This window comes from Ornithodoros turicata, chromosome 1, assembly GCF_037126465.1.
Source record: "Ornithodoros turicata isolate Travis chromosome 1, ASM3712646v1, whole genome shotgun sequence".
NCBI lineage: Eukaryota > Metazoa > Arthropoda > Arachnida > Ixodida > Argasidae > Ornithodoros > Ornithodoros turicata.
In genome coordinates this window covers 8,284,737-8,311,435 of record NC_088201.1, presented here as the reverse complement: position 1 = coordinate 8,311,435, position 26,699 = coordinate 8,284,737, and the positions used below count along the sequence as shown (strand labels likewise).

Genomic DNA, 26,699 nt, shown 5'->3' with positions numbered 1-26,699 from the left:
CGCCAGAGGCGCAATTACACGCGCTTAGCCTGACCGCACAATGCCAAGCTCACCATTAACTTGCTGCTCGGTCTCGCCCACGCTCTGGAACGTCCCACGCGCTAGCTACTAGAAAAGCGGGGCATTAACTCCGTTCACCTGCCAAGCCGGAACTGAAAGCGTCTCGGAAGGGCTATGAGGATATATTGCGTCAGCACTCCGCGGCAGAACATTAATTGATCTTCATCATTCTTTGTCTCGATGACAGTCTCATTGCATGACTCTGCCAAATTCTTTGGTACCGCCTAGGAACAAACATGGTTCACTCCATAATTTCGTATCAAATCGTTGATTTTTATTATAATTTTTTTTTGTTAACCTTATATGCTGACGCAATGACTGATATGGATAGTAGTGTAACGATATGTACACAAAAATACATACGATACACACATGCACATACATGAAACACAAATAATAGGAAGAGCGACGACACGTACATCTGGTATTGCTTGTTCTCTATTGGGCATTTGTTAAAAAGAAAAGAGCACCCCATATCAGCAACGTAAGTGTCGAATGTAAAATGCATTTGGAGCGACGGATAATGTTTTGCATTGCAGTGTATATTGTAGGGGGGAGGATATTTTTAATTGAGAAAACAAAAACAATGGGAAAGGTTAGCCATTAGTAGAGGGTTGCTAGTCCCAAAAACAAAGACAAACAAACAAAGAAAAAACAAGAAGAAAGAGAAACACAGAAAACTATAGGGAAATACAGAAAATACAGCTCCTATAGACAAGTCAGTCAGTCAGGCAGGCAGGTAGGCAGTCATCAGAGAGGTATCGAAGAGTGTACAAGAGTACAGCTTCTCGCAGCAATCCTAACAGCGCAGACGTAACCAAAAGCGTGCTCAGTGTGGGCCAAGTAGCTCTGAGAGGCGAGGAGGATGTGTTGCGGATGTGAGCGAAGAAATTATGAATATCGAAGTTTATTAAATATGTTGAAGCAAAGAAGCCCATCACATCATCATCGCATGTATATGTGTGTGCATGTGCGTGAAGGACAGGACGTTTCTGCTTTCCTTTTCATGTAGTTTACGTGGTATGTTTGACGCGTTACGAGGTTGCCGTCCGCGTACATTTTATGTCGAACAAGCAGAACTGATCAGTGGTACACCTGTGTTCATCCTAAGAACGGCGCGAAATCTAGTCCGTCAAGCCTAGCGAATTAATCCGCCGGATGCTGGGCCGCCACCAGGTGCCACCTAGCGCTCCTGTAGTTTTGGTGTCAGCGCACTACTTGTCGCTACGCGAGTGTGATCTGGCTAGTCAATAGGAGCAAGCGTAGGGCGGAGCTTAAACGCGCCGTTCTTAGTATAATAAATACGAATTTCGTGGTTCAGACTGCGGTATAGTAGGAGCATGTAACTAAGTGTTGTAGACGTATCAAACATAACACCCCGTCTTCTAGCGCACGCCGTGTTCTGATTGGCCGCGACACGTCAGGTTACGTCGCGCAACCTGGTCATCAGGGGTTTTCCTGGGTTTTCCTCAGACGCTTTCAGACATATGTCGGCACAGTTCCCTTAGAAGTCAGCCCAGGACGCACATTCCCCCAGGGCGTGAGTCGTGACGTTGCCCACATACGTGACGCCGACAACGGCAAGCCCTATCACCACCACCACCACCACCACCAGGGGCATCAAGTTTTGATTGGAGCCTCGTGTTCGCGAGTACAATTAATCAAAGTCGAAAGTACTTTCTCTCTCCACGTACATTGTTTCCCCTACCCCTTTTCCCCAGAGCTTAGATAAAAGTGGACGCACCCACCGTCGTATCTAAATGTCAGAGGCTATGGTCGATTCCGAGAAACTTTAACGTCCTGGGAAATATAAGAAAATGGTGCTCTGCGGGGGTGGACGGACAGTCGGGCATGCACGCACGGCCCGATGCCGCATTGCGGGAAGCGCGCGACTGGCTGCTGGCGAAATGGTGGATTTTTCTCTCCCGATGAAAAACTCTTTTTTTTTTTCCTTCTTGGCTCCGTTCTTTCGGGTAGTTAGCCGCGTCGCCGACGTTGCGAAGATCATTATGCCGTGTGCGAAGACAAACAGACAATGAATGTCGTGAGCTTTCTTTTCTTCTTTCCCTTTTCTTTTAAAAGTAAGTTTAAAGTATAGATGGCCGCCTACGAGGCCCGGGGAGAATAAAAATTGGCACTGTACGAGCAGTTTTTGCAGCAGAAAGGCGTCTCGTGGGCGAAAGACGAGCGACCTCATACGGCATGAATTTCGTATCCGAAGCGCGAGGGCGGATTCATTCTATGCGCCAAACGAATGAAATGGATATCGTCTCCCCCCCCCCCCCCCCCCACACACACACACACACACACAAAAGTGATCACTGTTTGCGTTTCTTTTGTACACGCGTGGAGCACAGGGGTTGTTGGGAACTAGTAACTAGTAGTAAAGAGGGAAATCCCACTCTCAGGTGCGGTTAATTTTTTTAACTTCATATATTCGTCTTGGAAAGTGTTCCGGAAAACCCAGGGAAAACCTTGGGAAAACCTTAGACAGCACAACCGGTGCCGGGATTCGAACTCGCCTCACCTGTCAGCCACGGCGTAAATGGCGACCATCCTGACCACTACATACGCCACGCGAGCTGGCTCTCAAGTGCAATGTAGCTCGCTGCAATGAACCAAGTGGCGCACTGCAAGCATGAAAATTAGAAACGCACGCAGAAACAAGAAATAAACGCGTACCACGTTGAGATATTTCGTTTAGTGAACTCACTATAGTACGGTTACCGAAAATACCTTGAAGCACTTGTGCCAGAATAATTCCAAGAATGATGCAATGTAACTGATGAGTCACGTGACTGCGCCGAATACCCTGCGAGCAAGATGGCGTCCGCGTCATTGGTCTGTACTCAATCAAAATACATATTCATTCCTACTTGGCAGAACGCATGTATCTGCGTTATGGTCTACAGTAGACGTCCATCAGGTGTTAAGCAAGGTTCACACTAGTACGTTCTGTTGCGTGCGTTGGAAGCAATCCGTTCCGCTGTTCACATACCTGCGTCCGAATGCGTGCGTCACCAAACCGTAAGCCAATGAGCGCGGAGCGGGATTTCCACTCCGGTGGCCGCCATGTTGAAAACAGTCTCGCAGAGAGAAACCTACTGCGCACGCTCGGAAGGCGGCCTCGCGATTCGTTCTCCGCTTGCGCGCTGCTGCGTGCGTCGGAAAAAGTTGAGCTCGGGCGAACTCCTTGCGTTCTGCTGCGGGAGGTCGCGCACGTATGTGTTGCCAAGGTAACCAGCGCCCGCACGCATCCGCACGCAGCAGAACGCACTAGTGTGAACCGTGCTTTAGTAGCGCCCAACAGAGAGTGAGATCTGTATTTTGACATACTAGCGAAACAGGTACTCCCTTAGATGCGCAACCTCTTATCTAACATTGTTTTCTCTTGTGACCCTGTCACACGCGCAGACTCCAATGGCGATTGAATATGCACGTAGCGCCACCAAACGTGTAACGTATCAGCATGTCAGGAAGCATTGGATCCAATGCCCTATGAGAAGTTGACGTGTTATACGCTAGGTGGAGCTATGCTCCATGGCCATTGGTTGCAATTGTCATTGAACGCTAAGCTGCATTGACCACTGGAAGACGTAAGCTACGGTTAAGAGCATTTCGAAAGCCACCTAATACCCCTGTCACACGGGCAGTCTTCAATGATCATTGAAACCAATCGTCATTGAAAATGCGTGTAGCGCCACCTTGCGTGTAACGTGTCAACCTGTCGGGGAACATTGAATCCAACACTCTTTGGGAAGTTCACATGTCACACGCTTGGTGTCACTACACGCATTTTCAATGGTCATTGGCTTCAATGATCATTGAAGACTGCCCGTGTGACAGGGGTATGAGCCTCTGTGGTGTTTCGAAAGCTATTCCAAAGCTGCTGCATTGTTATACGTTGCTGGACCGCGAGTTGCGCCAGACTGCGAAAGCTATAGGCAAGCGACGGTTTCGAAAACTCATTTCTGCGCTCCTCTTGCTGTAGCTCCCTCTTCCGGCGTAAATGGTAATTGATTTAATTTCGTCAATGGTGAACAACAGACATTCCAACGGCATCTAAATCCGAAAGAATGTTTTCTACTGCAACGTTCGGAGCGCTTACATCGCACAATGAGATGGCTTGTTTGGATACACAGCGACACAAATTGGACTATTTGTAGCGTCCGCGTTGTTCGTGCTTTGTGACGTAGGACACTACCTTTATTGTACAATTGTTTAATTCGTACGTCGTAGTTGATTTGGAACAGGAGTAAATTGAACTTTCCACCAAAGTTTGTGACGGTGGCCGTGGAGTGACCAGTTCACCGCTCCCAAATACAACAATTGGCGCTGATGCCTGCATGTACAACAGCGGGAACTAAATGCACAGACTGTGAATTGATTTACGTGGCACAGACAGTACATCAAGAGAGCAGTTATTCAATACTCACGACAGACAGTAGACAAGATCACGGTGTCCATAAGATGTTCTACAGCGGGGTGACAGTGTTGCCACTTTTTCTCGAGCTGGAGTAGCCGAATTCGTCTAAAAAGTCGCTAAAAGTCGCTAAAACTGAAATATAGATGCATAATGGTGGCTGAGCGTTTGAATCTGTTTTCTGAAAATAAAGACGCAGGCGAATACGCGAATCAAAACTACGGCACCGCCACAGCGCAGCGTCTCCTAGTAACAGCCACTTTCCATGCTATACCTGTGCAGTCACAGTGCCCTGCAAAGCGTGAGAGTTCGACGTTCGAAACGGAAGCTCCTGCATCGCTTCCAGTCGCGCCAGAGAAAACTCACGTCAGCTGATAGTTTAGTCAGTCGAGCGCGTGGTATTATTATCAACAGTACCCCAAACAACACCGAACATTATCATATTATTCGCATTATTACATTATTCGTACATCCAGAGAATGCATAATGTAAAAACCCCGAGACACTGGGAACACGAAGGGACAGACACAACACGAAGTCTCAGTCTCTTTTGAGACTTCGTGTTGTGTCTGTCCCTTCGTGTTCCCTAGTCTCGGGGTTTTTACATTATGCAGCATCTTCACCAGCTCGCTTGCGTCTTAGCCATTTTTTTCATTATCCAGAGAATATTCGGTGTTGTTGGCGTAGTAATGATCGTTTCACAAATTTCAAACGATATCTAGGAAATTTGTCAAATTTCACTCGTTTCCATTCGTCTACGTCCTAAATCGAGAGATCTTTCAAGGTAGTCCAAAGTAGACATAACCCAGCGTTCCTGCTTCCTCATTGTCGCCAGAAACCCCCTCGATAAAACTGTCGCTAAATTTAGCGACAAACTGGCTAAAGTGGCAGCGCTGGGCAGTGACGTTGGGGTAGTGTCTTCTGTTTCGTTTTTGTGGTGGGAGAGAGGGACTCAGTTTGGGAATAGTCGAATGCGTCGGGTAATGAATTTAATTTCTCTCCCTTTGTTACGAAAAGAAAAGATAGAGAAAACAATAAAAAAAAACTCAAGGAACTGTGGAGGTTTTGAATGTATATCATTGACGTACAAGCGATTTCCTCGTCCAAAGGTTCCTATGTGTCGTGCGCCCTGTTGGTGAATGTGCCTCGGCTCGGTTATTTTGCTTTCCCGTTTTCTTCTTCTTCTTCTTGTTTTCTTTCTTCTTTTTTGTTTTTTGTAGTTTCTCACATCTGCGTTGAAGTCTGTCTGTGTGAAATAAGCCGAAAGATCAGGAGAAACCAAAGCGCAGGTCAGTGGGCTCGTCGCAGTTTGGATTTCATCGTTGCGTGGCGCCATCTAGCCGCCATGATATGAACGCGGTGAAAACATAGCAGACGACAACATTGTTGGGCTTGAACGGTTCGATTGATAGTGTGGGGCTGGAATACCGTAGTACTCCAGTCAGGTAAGGGATATTGCGTAGTAGTAATACTGTGTAGTATTTTTATTTACGGAGCCATGAATTCTTACTTGGTGAATCCCTCCACTAATTGTCTCGGTAGACGCAAACGCGAAACACATCTGTTGCCTAAGAACGCAATACACGGTTACCAAAACAGAGCTAGCAAGCTACTCTCTGATCAGACTGATAGCATCAATTGTGCCAGAAGAACATTTCCTAGTTCTATTTTAGGTAACCTTTTAGCCTGAGCTCTCGTAGTTGGGTTATTTTTTTCTGGCATTTCTTAGGAAAAAGAAACTGGAAAAACAATACACTTGCCGCGGCTGCTACGGTCGAAAATGCGACTCAAAGAGCCCTCCTACCTTTTTGGCTTAATTGCTTCTGGTGAGTCAATCTTACAAATTAACCTGGAAATCAGAGTACGTTCACCCGCAATCTTAGGCTCCACATGCTGTGAGATCGATCGAGCGGGTGTTCTTATTTGTCCTTGCTGTCACGTGCACTATTTTTAAGCAAGTACATGTGGAACTCCAAAGACAAATTCTTGGGCCTTTGATTGCACGTCATTGTTTCGGTAATTTTGTAGTATGACCAAATAACATTGCGTAGTTTTTTTAATTACTTCCGAACTCTCCTAGTAACGTCCACGATGACGCAACAAAGTGCCTAAGAGTGCATTCTTGTTGCAAGCAATGCTTCTTTATCACCGTCCCTTGTAACGCTGTTATATCAACCTAAACTGACTTATCTTTTATTTACTTTTATTGGTAGATTCTAGAAGCTGAGAAACCAAGTAACATAGGCCGTACACATATACTAAAAAAAACGAGTCGGGCTTAAGAGGTGCACACAGATGCATAAACTGCGGTGTGCACTTAAATGCTCACACATTTACGAATCCCAACCAACCAACTCTTTTGCCAGCGTAAAATCTTTGTCACTGAGATCACTCTTATATAGCGTAACGTTTACTCTTTTTACCCAAAGCGTAAATGTTACACTGCCCTCCAGGAGTGTAACTTAACCCTACACTCTAAGAAAAAAAGGAGTAAAACGGGGAGTAATTGCAGCTTCTACTCCCCTAGTCTGCAATTACTCCCCATTTTAGTCCCCTAACCCAACATTTAGTCCCGACGTTTACTCCCCAGGACTGCAAATTGTCACTAAACTTCGCGAATGGCCTCCTGAATGCAACAGTCTACGTAAATATGTGCCCTTGGTCAATTTGAACGACGTAAGGCTGTATAACTCAGACAACGCAGCAATTTTCCAGCCACACTGAGTAAGAAACAGTTAGCGCATCTTTCTTCGCAAATTGTGCCCTGGTATGGTGCAAGATTTTATATCGCCCGATATATCACCGTTGACGGTTTGCTTCAAAGTATTTTCATGCATGCGCACCAATTATGTACCTGGGACTCTTACAACAGCGCGTGAAATGCGGTCTTCACTCTGTGACATTCATTTACTCCCGTGCATTTACTCCCGAAAGGGACTATTTTTGTGGCAATGCAATTACTCCCCAAAAGGAGTAAAAGTACTCCTTTTTTTCTTAGAGTGAAAGCAGCGGATTCGGCTCGTTGGTATTTTACATCTACGGTGTACGAGTGCAACGCAAACGGATAAGGACCCGACAAGCACTCACTTCCAACTGGTTTACTACACAGCAAGACATGCATTTTTATATATCCGAAGTCGCCATCTACAGTGTGTCTACACTACGTCTAACACTACGAGTCTGTATACACTCGTACACCATGGCACTTAACCCTCTAAGGAAGTAAAAATTCCTCTGCTGGGATACGGGGTAAATTTATGCTTCACTGACGTCACTTTGTTATTGCTTTTGTTTTATTTCTCAAGAGTGCCCCCTTTAGCATTCAGGCCCTGTGCCTGACGTCGTCCTGGGCGTAGATACTCTGAGACGGATGATCACTTGGACCGAGAACGAGGACGGCTCACTATATAATACGAACATACTTTGGCGGTCACTGCCACTATTTCAGAGAAATACATGTAGTCAGCGGTGGAGAACCTGCGTATTCAGGATGATATATCACAACGTCGTAGTACTTTTACCACAGCCAGCGCATCATAGCCGCATGCTATCGAGTCCGGCAGCTCCAAGAACACAGAGCATGTGCTAGAGCTGACACCTTTGGAAAACAGTCTTTTAAGTAAAATTCGATGCATATGTTACATAGTTACAATGGCAACAGTAGATCACTATAATTTTCGCTCAATTTGAAGGGAACAGGGATCTTTGTACATACAGAACAAAAATTGAAAAATATAGGAAAGGAAATCATGTTGCGTTTCTAACGACGTTTTTTGACTACTACAATCATGTTTGCTGTTATTTGACAGACAAATGTCTTGCAATTCCTAATCAAGTGTTCGAAATTGCAGACTATAGGAAAGGGAAACTCGGTAGTTAGGTAATGAGGTGTAAGAGAAGGGTGCATCCGGGAGAATAAAAGTTACGCTCCCTATAAGAGTATCATTTACGCTCTTTGGTGTGTAACGGTTATCTTGGCAGGGTAAAGAGAGTCCCGGAAGAGTAAGACGGGGACTAAAGACGAGCAGAAAAGAGAAGAAAGGGAGTAAAAGTCACAGTATACATTCCATTTTGTCTTATTATTTTCTTAGAGTGCACGTTCAAAACGGATACACAAAGCAGCGACAAGATGCAGATGTATAACGACATAATGAGCAGTAACGCGAGTGTCAAAACTCAAGAAATAATAGCTCACGAATATGTACATGTATCTTCGGCAGACTTGTACACGTTACTAAAAAAAAGTAATTGATTACCGTTACCGTTACCTTGTACGAAAAAGTAATTTTTTACCGTTACAAATTACTTGCCGGAAAAAGTAATGAAGTAACGCCTTGAAAAGTAACGCGTTACTTTGCCAATTACTTTCGATATCCTAGAAAACGATATAAAAAAAGATATAGAAAAAAGATATCAACAACAACAAAAAAAGAAAACTGAGCAAAAACGAAGCGAAACGAAGCAAAAACGAAGTCTGCATTGAAGCAGAATTTATTTCATAAGAGCAGTGTTCAATATAGTAGCAGCTGCTTCTCGAAGTTTTCGTCCGTTAATTTTCCGCGTTTTCTTGTCAGAACGTCCGCAGCCACACTGATAGATAGTACACATGAATGGGGAGAGGACAGTGGACTCAAAAATACACTACACGTGCGGAACACTTGGCAATTGACCTCGGGGTCCTCGGGTAAGTAATTGTTGCGGGAAAAGTCCTAGATTTAAGACAGCTGCCTTGCACCGAACTTGCAGAGGGCAGTTGGTTTTGTCTTCTCGCGGCGGTGAATCATCACATATATGTGTGCGTGTGTCGTCCCGAACAATGTGGATTCTTTAGTTTCCAAGTAATCGATTACTTGGTAATTGATTACCGAAAATTTTAATTGAATTACTCAAAAAATTACTGGACCCCAAAAGTAATCGATTACGTTACAAATTACTCAAAAAAGTAATTGATTACTAGTAACGCAATTACCCGTTACCCGTTACGTACAAGTCTGATCTTCGGAAAGTCAGTCAGTTGAAACGTCAACCTCAAGCAAGTAAATCCAGTATTCGGCGCAATCAATTTCATGACGTTCAGCTTCCTCGCGGCCGTACTGCAGCCGCATTGCGATCGACCCTGCGAGCCCATTAACCGTGGGCCACCTTTTGTCATCACATAGGCAAGCGTATCGATTCCTTTGTGACCGCCTAGGCATCTACAGCTCGACTGGGTTGCCGTACTTTGTCACCGGCCACTTTTCTGTCGAATGCAGACGTGTGTGCGTAGACTGTTTCGAGAGAGCGGTTTCTCACACGCTGAGCGTAACACGTCAGAAGCACTGCACAGAGAAAAGGGTAACACATACAGCAGAGATAGGCAAACAGTTTTGAAGGTATTTCGGTACACGTCGCCACTATAGGGTCTGCGTCGGCTTTCCGCAATCGGAGGGCATTTGTAAATATAGCGCGAGCATAAGTTTCTTGGACTGCTGAGTATTTTCTACTCTTGAGAATTTCTTTTCTTTCGTTTATGCGTATGCACCGGGTGTCTCATGAAACGGGAAACAGATTTCTTTTTTTTTTCTTTTTTCTTTTTTTTTTTTTGCAGACGTGACGCACGGACAAAATGGCTGGGAGATTTGGTATTGTCGTCGTCGGCAACACACGAGGAAGTCTTGGAAGTTCTAATTAATTGCCTAATTACAATTTTAGGCTAATTGAATGATTTGGGCTAATTCTGCATCACGAATTGTTTTTGAATATGTCATTGCCACATATGTTCAGAGCCTACTGGTGGTTCTTGCCGCCTTGAGCCCCACGAATGGACTTGTGTGCCTCTGCGATTTATATTCTATTATATTCTAGATAGTTATGCAATTCTATGACAACCTATTCATGCTCACTTTTTCACATTTTCGGAGCTCTCAAAAGAGTACAATGGTGGCACCCGAAGCCGTCCTGCAAACTTTCCCGAGTTCTTCAGAGCTCCCAGCCGTTAAGCAGCTTCTTGTGACGGAGCATTTCCTCGCGTCTGTCCATGGACCGCTGCTATAAAAACGCAACTCTCCTCCAAGGGAACGCACTTAGCTTACGCAGCAAGCTTCCTGACCTGAAATTGTTTTTATTGAAGTGTCAGACCCCCCATACTGCCCGTCAGCGAAGCCTATGTCAAAGATGACTTTCGACTTAGTGGGTACCACATTGTGCGACCAGGAGGTGCGGCCTCGTCCAGGACAATTTTGTGCGTACGAAGTAACTTGACTTTTGGTGTGCAGTCACGGCAGCCAGGTGTTGCTGTAGAGTACGACACGTGTGTAGTACGCTTCCGTGACGTCTTGCTCACTGTGGTTAGCCTCTACGTTCTACCCTCGTCAGCGCTCGCGAAACGTGAGGTGAAGCATCTGCTGGAATAGAATAGAATAGAAACAGAAAGAAAAAAGACATGGAAACGTAGGTCGCGCTGGTGCGACTAGCTATCCCATGACGCTCGATGTGTGAAAGCACTGAATGATTGATTGATTGATTTTTAAAAGAAAAAAATGAAAGCACTGAATGAAAAGTTGCCTTCTCCATTCATTCTCGTATGTGATATCAATGCACATCACCCCCTGTGGGAGTTGATAACCCTGGCTAACATTTCCTGTCTTTTTTTTTTCTTAATAAATATATCCCCCCACACCACCAGTGTGGGGGAGTCGGAAAACGGACGCCAAAGGGAGAATATGGAGCGACGTCCTTGAAGAACTCGATGTGTGCTTGCTGAACGAAGGCTCCTCCACATTTATGCGTAGGGGCTTCACCACGGATGTCCTCGATGTCTCTATCTGGTCGAAAGATGTCTTCAGGAAGGCGTCACGGTCTACGGATTGTTGGTTGGTTGGTTGATTGGTTTTAAGTAAAAATAAAATGGAGATTTTGGCTTCACTACGGATTGTGATGGGAGAGCAAGTGATCACCTGCCGATATACATAGCGATCCGTGGATGCACCATGCAACGTGGGAATAGGTCCGTTCGTCTGGTTAACTGTAAGGTGTTCCGGGAGCGATGTGAGACGTCATCACAACGGGAGATGACCGCGGAGCACTTCCCGGAGGTGTTGACAATTTCTCTTCGCGAGTCCTCGAAACACGTAGGATAAGGCGGGGCAAGATGAGACATGGGGCAAGATGAGACGTTTTTTGCCCGACGCCGCCTGTCTCAGAGACGTGTTGCTCCATGCGCTTGAAACTTTACTCGTAGGTGGCTCTGCATGTCCGCTTTATTGCACGAGAGAATTGTCTGGATTGGTGTTTGCGTTGAAGAGAGAGAGAAAAAAATCGGTTACTCAAAAGCGAGCGGCCAGCGACACATCAGACTGGCGGTGCCTTGGTTGCAAGGGACGGTGGAGCGAAATAGCACCGAGTTCTGTGTGGTTTTATAGCACATCATGTGGGCGGGGGGCTCAAGGGGGCTGTGTAGGTGCTTGGATTGCAAAAACTAATTTGTATAGTTCATTACCACGGCGTGTCTCATCTTGCCCCACGTGATGTCTCGTCTTGCTCAAAAATGCAGATTGTCTCATCTTCTGTCTGTCTGATTGTCTAATTTTCTGTACCCTAGCTGTTTTATTCTGTTTGCTTGAAAGCATTAGGGAATAGCAAGCCCACACCGTGGCTAACCTTTCCCTTCTTACTTTGCATTAAACATATCCCCCCCCCCCCCCCCCCCGAGGGTTGGGGCAAGATGAGACAATCTGCATTTTTGAACTTCTTGTTCTCTGTTTATTTTAGAACCGGCTACGTCCGTTCTGATTTACAGATAAGAAGTTCTAGATCTCTGAGAATGTGCCTATGGCTAGTTTTTTTTTTAACACGAAAAATAAAAATTCCATACTCAGTTGCAAATTTTTGTCTCGTCTTGCCCCACCTTCCCCTTCCCATTGCAGCAAGACATACGGGCTCTAGTCCCCTGGTGGAACGGTTACGTGCTTGCCGTAGAAGAGCTGAGCAAAGAGCTCGACGCACGGATTTACTTTCCGATATTGTCGCAGCGCGTCGTTCACTTAGGGCTGTGCAGCACAAGTTGAGAGCCCTTGATCGACAGCGTTGGCGCCGGTTTTGTGAGACGTTTTCGGCCTTCAGCAGACCCGCCAGAATTTGACAAGTTGCGCGTAGCCTGCGCGATGGCCCTCCACGCACCAATCCATTGGTGTCATTTGCTGTGACCCCCAACAAGTCTGAGGTAGAAGTAGGTCTGGACTTCTGCGGAACTGTGGTGGTGGCGGCGGCGGAAGCTGCGGGAAACGCAAGGTTTCATGCCTACATGTTCGAACTTCGCGAGGATCTTGAGCCTATATCGCTCCCGTCGAAGCACAGCTGGATGCAGATTTTTCACTGTCAGAGCTTAAAACAGCCCTTTGTTTGTCCCGACCCAAATCGTCCCCTGATGGAGACAGGATCGCTTATTCAGCTCTTCGAAATCTTGGCGCTGGAGGCCTTCGAACCTTGCTGTTTATATACAACAGCTCATGGAGATGTGGCCAGGTACCCGCCAGCTGGAAGGAAGCTTTGGTGGTCCATTGCTGAAGCCTGGCAAGCATCCGTCGCACCTGTCCTCTTTCCGTCCGGTTTACCTTACCAGTTGTGTTGGTAGGGTGATGGAGCGGATGGTCTTACACAGGCTCGAATGGTGGCTCGAAAGGAATCACGTTTTTCCTGATGAGATGGCGGGCTTCCGTCGGCACCGTAGCTCAGTTGACTCCCTTATGGACCTTGTGACTGCTGTTGAAGCCACCAAGAGCCGCAAGAGGATTATCGAGGCTGTTTTTCTTGATGTCAAACGTGCCCATGATACAGTCAGTCGTACTTATGTTTTGCACACCCGCCTCCGGGCTGGAGTATCTCGCAGACTTTTTGTCTGGGTGATTGAGTTCTTGTCCAAGAGAACAATTTTTTGTCCGCAGTCGGGACGGTGACACACAAAAAACAGTTTTGACCTAAGGCGTTCCTCAAGGAAGTGTATTAAGTCTCATCCTCTTCAATTTGGTTATGGCGCATCTCAAGCGCCGTTGCGTTCATCGGAAAGTTCAGCTCTCTGTATATGCAGACTACGTGTGCGTTTGGACCACCGGTAAATCAAGACCGGTGATTCAACTCCGCATTCAAAACTCGTTGGAGGCGGTTCGGCATTACTTCACGAAGGCCGGCATGGACATCTCGGCTGAGAATGCACTTGTGCTCCCATTCACGCGGAAACGCATGAGCGCCTTCCCCCTTTCGCTAGACAGTAATACACTCAGCCAAGTGAAGTGCCATAAATTCCTTGGTGTTATCTTGCATTCCAATCTCTCGTGGAGCGCCTATATCAGGTACCTGGAAGCGAAAGTAGAACGCTGGACCAATGTCATTTCCCACTTCGCTGGCGCTGCATGGGGGATTGATCAGGAATCGCTCCTATCCATTCATGGGGCATGGGTTCGGGGAACCATTCTCTACAGCCTACCGGTCTTACACGGCATCTCCAGAACATCTGAACAGAGACTTCGGTGTATGTTGGCCAGAAGCTTGAGGATCCTCCTCGGTGTACCCCGCGCCGCTGAAACGCATGGCAGAGGCCCGAGGGCTGCCAGTAGAGGTCTTACGTCCCAGAGAAGCTGTGCACCATTATCTACGCCTCGTCGCGGAACGCAGCCGTCGCCCGTTGGTTTCGAAGCTCAAAAGGCGGAGGCAGAACAACATTTCTCGCTGCATATCTGCTGATGCCACGACATGCCGACGACGGCATATTGCGATAGATTTCACTGGGTTGTATCTGACAACGTATCGGCAAAAACACTCATCCAGCTGAATAAGGAATTAACTGAATGGCTAACAAAGTTGCTAGTCGAAGTGACGGGCACTAGTGATCATAGCGAATTAGTGATGAAGCGAATATTGATATATAGTGACATAGGGAACGTTATTAGTGATCATAGCGATGCAGCGATCATTTTGAGACGTGAACTGAAGCAGCGCTTAGTGCTGCACGATACTTATTGCCGCCAACAACACAACAACAAACAGTCACCACGATAACGAACAGCATACAAAACACAGATATGGAGAGAACAGCGTTCAACTGGCACCTGAAGTTTAGTTTCACAATCCACCTACTCGGGAAGGTCGCTTTAGGGAAAACAAGTTCGAGCGGGGAGAGGTTGACCGATTTTTGGTTGACTTTGCTCGGGGAGTTCAGGAAGGATGGCCTCCACAATCTCACGGCCTAACCTTGAACAGTGTCTGTGGACCAGTCTTCGTTTACTGTATCTAATAAATCAAAGAAAAAGCAAAAAAAAAAAAACCCTCTTCCACCGTTGCGGCGGGGTTCCGAGTGAAAAATAGCAGACGGCGTCCCTCGAAACCAATCAGCGGCTCGACTTTTTCTACGTCAAAATGACGCAAGCGGCCGACGGCTCGTTCCGGGCATTGCCACCGTTGCGCACGGTCGCGATTTTCAAAATCGAATTCTGCTATATTTGTGCACCTGTTGATAGAATTACTTCGCATGGTGCCTTTTAATAAGCATACGAACCGCTTGGTGAAAAAAAAAATGGTAGTGATTAAAGTGCTTTCCGAGCTCCTTTAAGGTACGCATAGAATTTCACACTGGTGGCAACCAAGCTTCCCCGTGGTGCTACGAGGAAAAATTATGAGAATGTGTGGAACATAAAATAAGCATACATTATATACATGCAAAAACGTGACGGTCACAGATAAGGTAAAGAAGAAGAAAAGGAAATCATCGGCGGGCAGATCACAATGCAATAGCGGTACACTACAGCCATAAGAATTTTTGTACATCTTTTTAACGCCATAAGTACAAAGTCAGAAAGAGTTTAAGAAACTAATACCAAGAAGAAGAGAGCGTTCGATTTCCCAAAACGCGAACCTCGGGGGAACGCAGTATCTGCAGCCTTGTCTTTTCTGTTGTTAAAGCAGAAGTCACCAGAAATGTTCTTCAGCCTCTTTGGCCGTGAAAGCACACCTTTATTTTGTAGATGTTTTTATCAAACCCGTCTTGCGGTGCTGATTATCAGAGGAGAATGCGCGCTGAACTCTGATAATTCCCCTCCCTTTCGAGTTTCATTCCTCCTCCCATTTACACGTGCTCAAATGTACACTCTTAAAAATGAACTTCACCGCATAGCACGCTCCTAGCCAACCATAATCTCGAATGATATCGTTATCTGCCGTGATTTGTTGAAAACGGGAGGCGTACGCCTTTCTGTGACACTTATGCTGTTCATAATTGTCACAGAAAAGGCGTATGCCTCCCGTTTTCAACAAATTAGGGCAGATAACGATATCATTCGAGATTATGGTTGGCTAGGAGCGTGCTATGCGGTGAAGTTCATTTTTAAGAGTGTACAGTCGGATGTCCTACATGCGGAAGTGTCGATAGGCTAAACCCTCTTTAAGTGTGATGTCTCACAGTTTAATCCCACTTTGATGCCCTCGGGAACAAAATTGGCTCGTTACAAAACCAAGACATTCACTTTAGGTTCCAAACATGGTCCCCCTAATGGTGAAACTGCAGCGGAAAATTACCTAAAGCGGATATATTTTGATGTATAAGATTGTGAAATCACGATGGAGCGCGAATTCTACTTATGTCCCATTCAGTACAATGTGTTGGATTTCAAACGCCGGGGGAACAAAAGCCTTTATAGATATACGGATAATTCCTTTTCGGCATAATTCCTTGTATATAGATCTCACAGGATCCAGTGGTGAACCAGTGAAAAGTGTCGGCGTTCTCCGTCAAAATGAAATACGTTTCTTATGCATTGCGTCTATGGGTGTAGTGCAGACGAAGCACGCTTTAAGCTTTTGTCCGCGAATCTTGGGCATGCCCATCGCACACCGCACTATTCACGGATGGGTCGACCAACTTACACTGCTCCACTGCTGCCTTTACAATTGCTACTGTGTCATCGCGCCACGCATACCGTCTCTCGCACCGCACCTCATCCACGTCTGCAGAGTTGCATGCCATTTTGTTCTCCCTGAAGCACATTCCATCCTCCGATATCAGCAGCTGGGTGATATACTGTGACTCCAAGGCAACTTTTCAGTATATAGCGAACATGGGTATTCGTGGATCACTGGTGCCAGTGCTTGTGGAAATACTGGAGGAACTAAGCCGTCTTGAGATGAGCGGGCACTCTGTCTACTTCCAGTGGGTTCCTGCACACTGCGGCATCCGCAGCAATGAAGTGGCTGACGGGGCTGCAGCAACTGCGTACCATTCCCGATCAAGCGTGCGGATTACCCTCCCCAAAGGCGACAGGCGAACCTTCCTCTATGATGTGGTGAGGCCTCTCGCACATGCGCAATGGTCCCGTGACGTTCCGTCAAGAGTTCTGATGCGTGAAGTGGACCTTGAGCTTTGCTTCACCATGCCCTTTCGTGCGCCTCGCCATTTTGCATCGCTGGTGCATAGGCTTCATCTCGGGGTTGCGCTCACCACCCATTTCAAGCATCTGATCGGCTGCTCCGAGTCGATGCTCTGCTCTCGCTGTGCTGTTTTGGCGGATACCAAGCATGTGCTTCTCGACTGCCTATGCTCCAAATGTGGCGTCGTAGTGAACATTCGGCACGTCCTGATAGAATGTAAGCTCTACGAAACTGAGAGGCGGCAACTCTGTGTTCAGCTGAGTGGTGCTAGCCGACAGACGTTCAACCTGGCTGCAATTCTTGGCCCATCTCAGAGTCATGTGCAACACCGTCTATGTCTTCTCATGCTCTTGGAGTTCCTGTTGTCTACCGGTTTGCTCCAGACGCTGCAGGGTCCTCCCCTGCATCTCAATGACCATTGGCGCTTCTTTCATGTGTTTCTTTCTTCACCTTCCTTTTGTGTGACGTAGCGCTGCGCAGCCAGTGGAGGAGAGTTCAAGTGTTGTACTTGCACATAACTTCATTTTCATATCTCACATCTCATGTTTCGCGTGTAATGGAGTAGTCTACTGCTCTCCAGCGGTGAATCACCCCAGGCCATAGTCATTATCTATTTGTTGTTGTTGTTGTTGTTGTTCTCGACTGCCATCTTTACACCTTCCAAAGAGCAGCTCTGCAGTGTCGCCCGCAATCGATCGCGGCCGCACGATTCACATTGGCAGCCATCCTCGGCCCCTGCTCTAACCAGATCGACCATCGCCAAGCTCTTGTGTACTTCCAGATTTTTCTCCGGGACACCGGTCTCCCCTCTACCCTATGATGTGCCTGCGTACCTGTGTGCTGTGTTTGTTTGTTTTTGTGTGTTGTGTTTTTGCCTAGCGTTCTGTTGATGTTGTCTCACTGACTCCACTGACTATCGACCCCTATTTGGTGTCGTTTGTCATCCCATCATATCAGGACACATCCCATGCTGTCCATTGTACCTTGGGGTAGTGGGCCACACGCCCACACCTCATGTGGCGAATTTCCCCATTCATCATCATTAATCTATCTGTTGTCGGTGGTGGGAAAAATTTTCAAGACGACGGTGAAGTCAAGAAAGTGGTCGCACACGTGCGATTTTTGCAGAGTAGCACTCGCGCTGTAGTTCACGCTATGCTGACTGGGTGTTGTCCCTGGCTTTTCCCCAGACGCTTTAAGACAAATGTTGGCACAGTTCCCTGTGAAGTCGACCCAGGACGCACCATAGCCCCTTTACGATAGTCGCGACGCTGCCCCCCTGAGCGTGGCCGACCACGGCAAGCAGTTCGACCTCCACCACACAGTTCACCGTTAGCGCAAAGTGCTTTAACATCCGAGGTGATTGCGTTGAAAACCAGGCATGCGTAATTTCACCCGCATGCAATATAGGATTAGTAGAAATCATTTTGCGGTTTTCATTTCAAACACTCCCGCATATGTGGATCGCATTATATCCGTGACAGAAAAGGTACTGCAGATGTTTTTTCAGTTTCATCCAGTAATTTTGTACCGAACTGTTTGTTTTATTGCAAACTCCATCGTAATTTCATCCGCTAAATTAACACAGCCATCCTCATCAAATGGTCGAGACAGGCTGATCGGTCCATACAAAGCTCAAGGGCGGTGGAAGCTATACAGGGCTTTATACTGAACCCAACTGCCAAGCCGAGGCCTTAAGTTTCATCGGCGAGAGATCGACGATAATCAGTATACGGATCAGGATGGATTAGATTCTGCTAGGAAGGATAATGCGTTGGAGCCTGGCTTGGGGACTCTCTTGCGAAATGTGCTGACGTTCTGTGCTGGATTTCACATGATCAGTCATTTCCCTTTCCCGCTGTTTGGTTATTCAGTGTTAACACCGCGAAGCAACTTTGGCTATGAGCGGCGTGCAGATGTGGACAGATGGAGAGAGGACAGCAGGAAGGAGTGGGGGACAGAGAGGTTAGTATGCCTCTTGGGCCGACTTGAGGGGGAACTGTGCCGACATTCGTCCGGAAAGTCTTCGGAAACCCCTGGGGAGAACCTCAGACAGCGCAGCCGGTGGTACTCCCTCTCTTGCAGAGAACATTCAACATTCTATGGAACAATAATTTCGGGTTCTATAACGTACTCATGGATTCGCTGTTAACAACTTCTGCCAGTGGTTAGAGTAAAAGTCATTGGTTGGCATTCCAGCTTAAAGTGGTGGTGACACTTCGTTCCAAATTACGCTAAACAAGCGCAATGACAATCATTTGCATCGATGTGAACCTGCACTTGAAGTGTTACTGTAAACAGGGTGATAGACGAAGTGTAGAAAATGGGGCTCCGACATCACTGCAGGCGTCTCCGCCAATGTGGGCCTAGACGGGAGAGGTGACGTGCTTATACTCTTGCGAATGGGAATGGCTCTCGTTCTTTGACGCGAAATTGTGTTCCAGGGTTTATATTTCGCCAAGTACGACACGCATAGAGGAATAATTCTGTTTTCCTGAACAGTCGGACGTACGGTATACAATGTGTGCATGATGTAATGAACTCTGCATATATCGAAATGTCGAAACCTATTTATATTTAAAGACAAATGCACGTACGTGTCCGTTACGCCTATTCCGCAGAGGGTATAGCACACCTACGTACATAGAACACTCTCTACCACGAAAAAGTTTTTCGTCTTCTTCGTATCGTCGACTTATCCCTCATTCCCCTCCAGACACGCAATTTATCTTACGAGCTAGGGTTTCAAGGTCCAGAGCATTATTAAAAGCCTCCTCCAATGACGTCCAGTCGCTACAGCTAATGGGCAGCGTTTTGTCGACGTGATCGGGATGAAGAGGTGAGAGCGCCTTGGGAAGTGCTCTTTTCGGCTGCTGCATTTTTGATGCGCCGGTCCACGCACAGTTCCCAGGAGGGGGTTTCCAGCGCTTTCCATCCGCTCAAAACCCTCCGCTAGGATTCAGATTTTCCCGCCCGTCTTTCTAACGCGACTGCAAATTTGTCTCCCACTTTCACGAGAGCGCGTGCGTTTCTCGTTATTTTCCCGGCGCTTTGTCTGAGCTCGATGTGGCGCTTTTGTTTTAGCGCACGAGATAGGCTTGCGTCCCCCTTTTTGCTGCAATCGATGTGTGGGCGCCCCCATTTTTTCTTTTTTTCATTGAGCTCGAACGCTGTGCTCTTGCTGTGGGGATGTCATAGTGTGCTCACTGACAGACAGAAAGACCAGACGCAAGAATTTCTGTCTGTTTGATGAGGAGACACCCCTTCAGTCGTCACAGCACGGCGCACGAAAAAGAGCTTAGTGTACGAAAAGGCAGCAGAATGGAGCTACTTCGATGTTTCCACGGGCAGTGTACGTTTGAAACTCTGGAGGTAAATGTTAGATGGGTCTAACATCTCAGATAGGTCTGCCACTCAGTTTTAAGAAAGGCGTTTCCTGTACCGCTAATGTGTCGAAATTTTAATTGCGTGTGTTGAGAAATAATTATATTCCGTGCAAGGAGAGAAAACGTGAATCCGGCGCTGGAAGTGACGTCATTGATGACGTGGAATAACGTGGTTTCTTTGTAGTGACCCTAACGATCGACGTTTCGGACTAGCGGACGGACACTGTTGTTCACTTCGATGTATCCGAACCATTGACTACGTATTCTGTGTGCTGATCATGTAGCCACAATACGTACCGTAGCAATACGCACACCGATGCACATATGCAGTCAGAAGTCTAGTGTTTGTTCGTATGAGTTCAGGAAGTGATTACACAATAATTAATTAGTAATTACGAAATAAATAAATAAGAAGAGCGACCTTTTGCCGCTTAGTGCACACGTGAAGCTAAAGTCGAGATTCAGTTTTACATACCATGTAGGTAGTTTCAACAGTAACTATCAATGACTTTCAGCAACATCTGAAGACGGATCACATGCTACATGCAAGACGTAATTCTGCTTGAGATATCCAGAATGGTGATTACATTGAATATGTTGTGTATCTAAGATTTGAATGCCTTGCGAAAAAAAAGTGCGAGTGACTTACGAAAAAAAAAGTGTTAACGAAATATCTGTATCGTTAATTCATGGCATTACTGGTGAAAATAACACCGGCGAACTATTCAAGAATGTAAGAGCGGAACCTCCCTGCATATAGCGGTTTCGGCACCGCAGCTGAACCAGAGGGCTATTTACAGCGACGTTCCGTTCTTGGTAGTTTTGCGAATTTCAAATTTCTAGTTGAACCTCTGCACACTGTCATAAACTTTGATGATCTCTTTCCTGAAATGTGCAGCCACCACGTTGAAATAGCATGGGGAAAGGATGTAGAAACCGAAAGAGCCACTCACCCTATAATTTTCGGTCACATACTTCACCTGAAAAGAGATAAAAGGAGAGCGCTTTAATCTTCAACGTTACGTTGCTTCGAGGAAGCGCTACAACCACATGCAACCAACAGCATATAGCATGAGCAGTAAACAGTGGTAAACGAACGGTATCAGCACAGCGTGCAGCATACATTGAAGCGGAATGCGTCATCACAAAATATAGTTTGAGGTAGTTCTATACGTAACATGAGAAAGGTTCCTAGAGAAGGCAGTGAAAAGTGTAGCATGAAGATCATGGATATCAACATCTGAAGGACGCACTACAGTGAACCGGCTGGGATCGCAGTGAGCTGTTCTCAATGGCAGCCGCCTCAGTGTTGACGCTCCTGCCTGGAGGACGCGTCTCAACTGCTCTTCCCAACACCGCCATTTTGATGGTTTTGACTACTGGGTTCGCGATATCGCATCATAACTCTGCATGGCGACGCTCAACCACTTTGAACTTTACCCGCAATGAGTTATTGCTGAGCACGGCATGCCTATACACGGGTGCAATTTTGTAGATCGTTACCCCTCCGCGTGCACCATGTTACAGTAATCATGCCAGCATAAGCATGCCAAATTAGATATTACTGAGAGCCAGCCTCCCTCAGTTTGTTTGTCTTCAAGTGGCACTCTATAACCATTCGTTTACCGGTTCAGCCAGAACTACAAAGTGAAGTTTTCGCTAATGGCAGCAACAACTGAATTATGCGGATAAGAACCCAGCGTAATTCACTCTGTTGCTTTGGCGCTAATGCGAGTACATCACCCACGGATATTTCGGCGAGCGCTTAATCGTCCTTTCGCCGCTTTGATCCGAAATTTCCGCACCATTTCGTGCTGGGAGGAGACTCCATGGTGAGAGAATGTCATGCTTATAGTAGAATTTAAGCGTCTTCCCGATTGCACCGCGAAGTTTATCGTGTTCTTCTTCTGCTTTTTTTTTTTTTTTTCGTCTCATTTGATATCGATCCACCACGTTGGAACGTTACGGATGAAGCAACTGAGTATTTCTCGACGCATTTGCAACAGTCTTTATAATAAAGGACATCCAGTGCCAGAAGCAGTCGAAGAATGTTCAATCTCTCCCTATTATTTCGTCAACGTCATCATCAACATCAACGAAGGATGTTATCATAAGCCTTGACGAGAGGTGTTAACTTGTACATTCGCCGTACATTTCTGGACCTTGTGTTCATTACTGCAATTTCGACTGCGGTATCCACGAATTAATTGGTGGCGCCACTGATCCCGAAGATGGCGGTTTCGAACCCAGCTGAGGACGCCAGCCATTTGGTGACACGGCAGTATACAGGGTGTCCCAGAAAACGTGTCATTGAATTATAATAAAAGAACTACACCACCTAGAGTCATGCGGTCAATGGCATTTGTTCTTACTGGGTTTTTGCCACCTCCTCATGTGAATGTCGTGTAACGTAAGTTTAATTATGTAAATTTTTGCGAGCTTAAGTCGGAAATTTGCCTAGTAAAGGTCACTTTTTTACCCCACCAATGTGAAGAGCGTGTCTAATTTAGTCAAATTAATGATAATTGACAGGAATATTCAGGAGCTATCCCATCAGAAAAAAATAGCCGAACATCATGCTCTACGGAGGTCGCACAGAATAGCGCACGATGAATTTTTCCGCGCAATCTTTGTCAGTCCGACGAAAGGAGGTTCGAAACCCAGCCCTCCCCGACATCGCAGAAAGAGATAAAACAGGCACGGCTTGTCACGTCCGACTCTCGATGGGATAATGCTTTCCCTCTCCCAATTTTAGGAACTGTTACCTTATCTACTATCACTCTGTGGGCTGGCTTCGGAACCTCCTTTCGTCGCAATGAGAGCGATTGCGCTCAAAAAGTCATCGCGCGCTATGGTCAGGTGCTCCGAAAAGCATGGTATTCGGCTATTTTTTCCGATGGGATAGCTCGTGAATATCACTGTCATGAATTATCATGTCATCAATCACTGTAATCAATTATCACGAATTTGAGTGAATTCGGCACGCTCTTCATATTGATGGGGTAAAAAAGTGACCTTTACTTGGCAAATTTCAGAGTTGAGTTCGCAAATATTTACGTAATTAAACTTGGAGTACATGACATTCACATTAGGAGGTGGCAAAAACCTAATAAGAACAAATGCTCTTGACCGCATGATTCTAGGTGGCGTAGTTTTTTTATTATAATTCAATGACACGTTTTCTGGGACACCCTGTATGCTTAGACGCATTGTCGTTAGACGCGAAGCGCGCGCCGTGTGGTGTGATTTCAGCTTCCCCAGGGAAGGCAGCATTAACCCACTGGCGCTCTGTGGTGTCACTCATGATCACATTTGTCTCGCGTATACCCAGATGTCAAATTTCCAGAAATGGTGAACAGCACAAAAAGAAAAAAAAAGAAAAGAAAAAGATTTCTCCGTCATGTTTTCTTTTGAAGAAAAAAACACACGAAATTTTAACTCTTGTATAGCGTAGATTTATAAACGAACATTAGGTAACAAATCGTGGTGTAACATCAATTATAAATATATGTTTTATTTGTTTCCTACGCAAATACGAAATATAACATGTTTAGGTCAATATTACCATTAGCGCAACGCTTGGCTAGAACTAGCAAACGCATAAAGTCGTTACGTAGAGAGGCAGGATTCCCAGTAATTTTGATTTTTCACCTGCTGAAATAGAATAAGGGCTTTCTCATATTTTCTTTTCAGTAAGAATTAAGAAAAAAGAAAAAGAAATTGGATAGAAACTCTTCAGCCTTCAGTGACTAGGAGTAACGGTATCAGCGTTCACCTGATAAATAAAAAGCGTAATTGCTTATCTTGGGTCTCACTCAAAAAGGCATGTGTTTTCTTGATACTTTGGCGTCGTTTATGCATTATATTTTGCCAGAACTCCATATTTCTATTTTATTTTTTGGGATTGGAAGTTTTCGCTAGTGTTTCTTTTTTCTCTTTTGACGCCAAGAGAAACAAACGGTAAGAAGAGTCTTTCCTTCCCTTTTTTCTTTCAATTAATTTTTTCCCGAGGCCTTGGATCTCCAGTTTCGCGACATAAAACCGGTAGTTATTGTTATTCTCGCGTCGGTAACGCTTCTCTACGCAGATTAGGATAATGTCTTGATCGGAAGCAAGATTGAGGAACAAGAGACATTCTTCCAATCCAGTGCTGAGGCGAATTCTGGACAGCTAACCGATTAGATGGGCTTATACTATAGTCCCCTTCCTTGCATCCTGATATGTATATGGCATCACATCGAAAGGCCGGCAGAAAGCCATAAGTTCTCTCGATAGTCACGACGTCTTTGGAGTGCTCAGGAATATCATTGTCTGTCTCATGTCCCCAGTGGTATCTCGATGGCATCTCAGCATGACAAAGGCAAGGCAATACGAGAATGGTATCGGTCCAGTCCGTCGGTGTCTCTTTCAATCTGCGAATGCAGTGTGGACCGCTGCATTTACGTAACGCTTCGTGCTTCAAATATGAGCGAGTAGATGTCGATATTAAATGTGGACATGGCTACGATGAAATGGGCTGTGATGACGAACTCTATACATTGTATCCTTATCGAACACTTTTGTTGTCATGCGCATTGATGTCATCGCCGAACGCATCCTTGAAAACATTGAGGAAAGTTTCGTGTGTGTGTTCTTATTTCGTTTTTTTTTTTTATCTATCGAATCTTTGTATCGTCATTGTAAGCAGTGGGGAGGGATACGTTCGTAAGACTAATAAGGCTAAAATTATAGGGGCAGACAAGCTACACAATTCCGATCGTACAATTGTGAAGCTGTGAGTTTCTGAGGCAGTCCTGCCATAGTTCTGCTAGTTCTGCATTCCTCTTTATGCGTGGCCATGTGTCAGCAATGCCTCTTCTTCTTTCTGCTGTGCAGTTTATATTCGAAATATTACATCTCAATATTGAGATTCAGGGTACGCATAGGAGCGTCAACGCAATATAAACGCGTGTTCCTTTACCGTTAGCACTTTATAGGTATCCATTTAGCAGATTCTCCGAAAACGATCGACGACAGACCGTTCCCCCTCCATCTCATTGTGTACACTACACACCTTGGCTAAAACGTCAGGTCCACTAGTTCCCGGATGGCGCGCTACTTACCGTCATTTTGTTCGCAATTCACCCTTCAGGATATTTCACACAACAAGCTTCCCGAACGTACCAAGCACGGCGTAAAATCTTCCCAACATGCCCACGCCGAGCGTAGCGCTACAAGTCCTTTCCCGCACGAAACAAGCAGGGGAAACATTAAAATTTCGTTGCGGTCATTTTAAACCGTAGCTTTGTAAATGGCCGCCCACGGTGAAATTGCGTCGTGACAGGAAACGGCAGTCACTGTTCCTTCCGTCTGGCTGCACTGACTTGGCAAGCGTGTTCCTTTCTCCTTGCTTCCTTTCGCCTCGCTTGTGTCGTCGCCGGATGTCATATTGCATTAGTGCAGGGCTAAGCCCACGCCTGTTTAAGTATGCGTGGCCACCATCCTCTCATTCACCGAGAAGAAAAGAGTGCGGTGCCAACGTCTTGTTCGCTATTGACTCAAGCACAAGGTTGATGTCTGCGCATTTTGCCGCGTACGTGAAGGGTTGTCCTTGCGTCACTCCTGCGGGGATTGCTTCTGTTCGAACGACTTGTTCGCTAATGCTGGCGCTAATTTCGGCTTCGGCAAACTATAGCATGTGCATTGCGGTAATAATGCAACATCTATGAGTGCGCCTCTCCTCGCGTTCGTTGTTACAGACAACGGAAACACGTGTTTGCATAATGTAAAAAACCCCGAGACTAGGGACATTTTTTCATTGTCAACTCGTGTTTGTTAACGAGGAGGGTATTGAGTTGTTGAAATCGAGCAATCGGTATCTTCGCTATCGACGATGGCGGCCAGTGAAACGGTCCCTTCGTTGTTACAGGGTCGAGTCCCGGCACTAAATGTGGGTTTGTAGTGTCTCCTTCTCTTTTCTGTCAATGTCCCGGATGAATGTTCCTACTTCCTGCTCTCCTTCCGCTGAACTCATGACATCTGTATGTCATTTCGTCCTTTCTGTAGCACTCGCGATACGATGAGCAAATATTGCATATTCTTTGGAACGACAACTTGCTTTCTAACGAAACTATTTTCGATGTAATTTATTTCAATTCGAACCTCGGAACTCGGAGCTTCATAACGTCTTCAACGTCTCAGTAGGTGCTGGGGGAAAGTTTACTATGCATCTGCATACACTCTACTCCAGTCCTTGCTGTATTGAGACAAGAAGAACAAAGGAAATTATGCTTGGTGTTGTATTGTGTTGTACTCTTAGGTTTCGTCCAACATGTTCCCATTGCCAGCAATCATCAGAATGGTTCCACGCGTCAAATTTAAGCCCTGTAACTCATGTCTTCTGTCAGGTAATATCAACCAAAGCGTCCAAAAAAAAGAAAACGGGTTGTCTCACCGTA

At 46.0% G+C, this 26,699-nt stretch overlaps 1 protein-coding gene across 2 annotated transcripts in view; it reads right to left on the bottom strand.

The window, feature by feature from the left end:
* LOC135377431 (octopamine receptor beta-2R-like) overlaps positions 1–26,699 on the bottom strand; it is a 398,704-nt gene that overhangs the window by 91,889 nt on the left and 280,116 nt on the right. For both annotated transcript variants that reach the window (XM_064609827.1, XM_064609831.1), the window contains one exon: positions 21,216–21,242. Coding sequence is in view for 1 of the 2 variants with exons in the window: in XM_064609831.1 (XP_064465901.1) it covers positions 21,217–21,242 (26 nt within the window). In the remaining variant the exon portion in view is untranslated. The remainder of the gene's footprint in view (positions 1–21,215; positions 21,243–26,699) is intronic.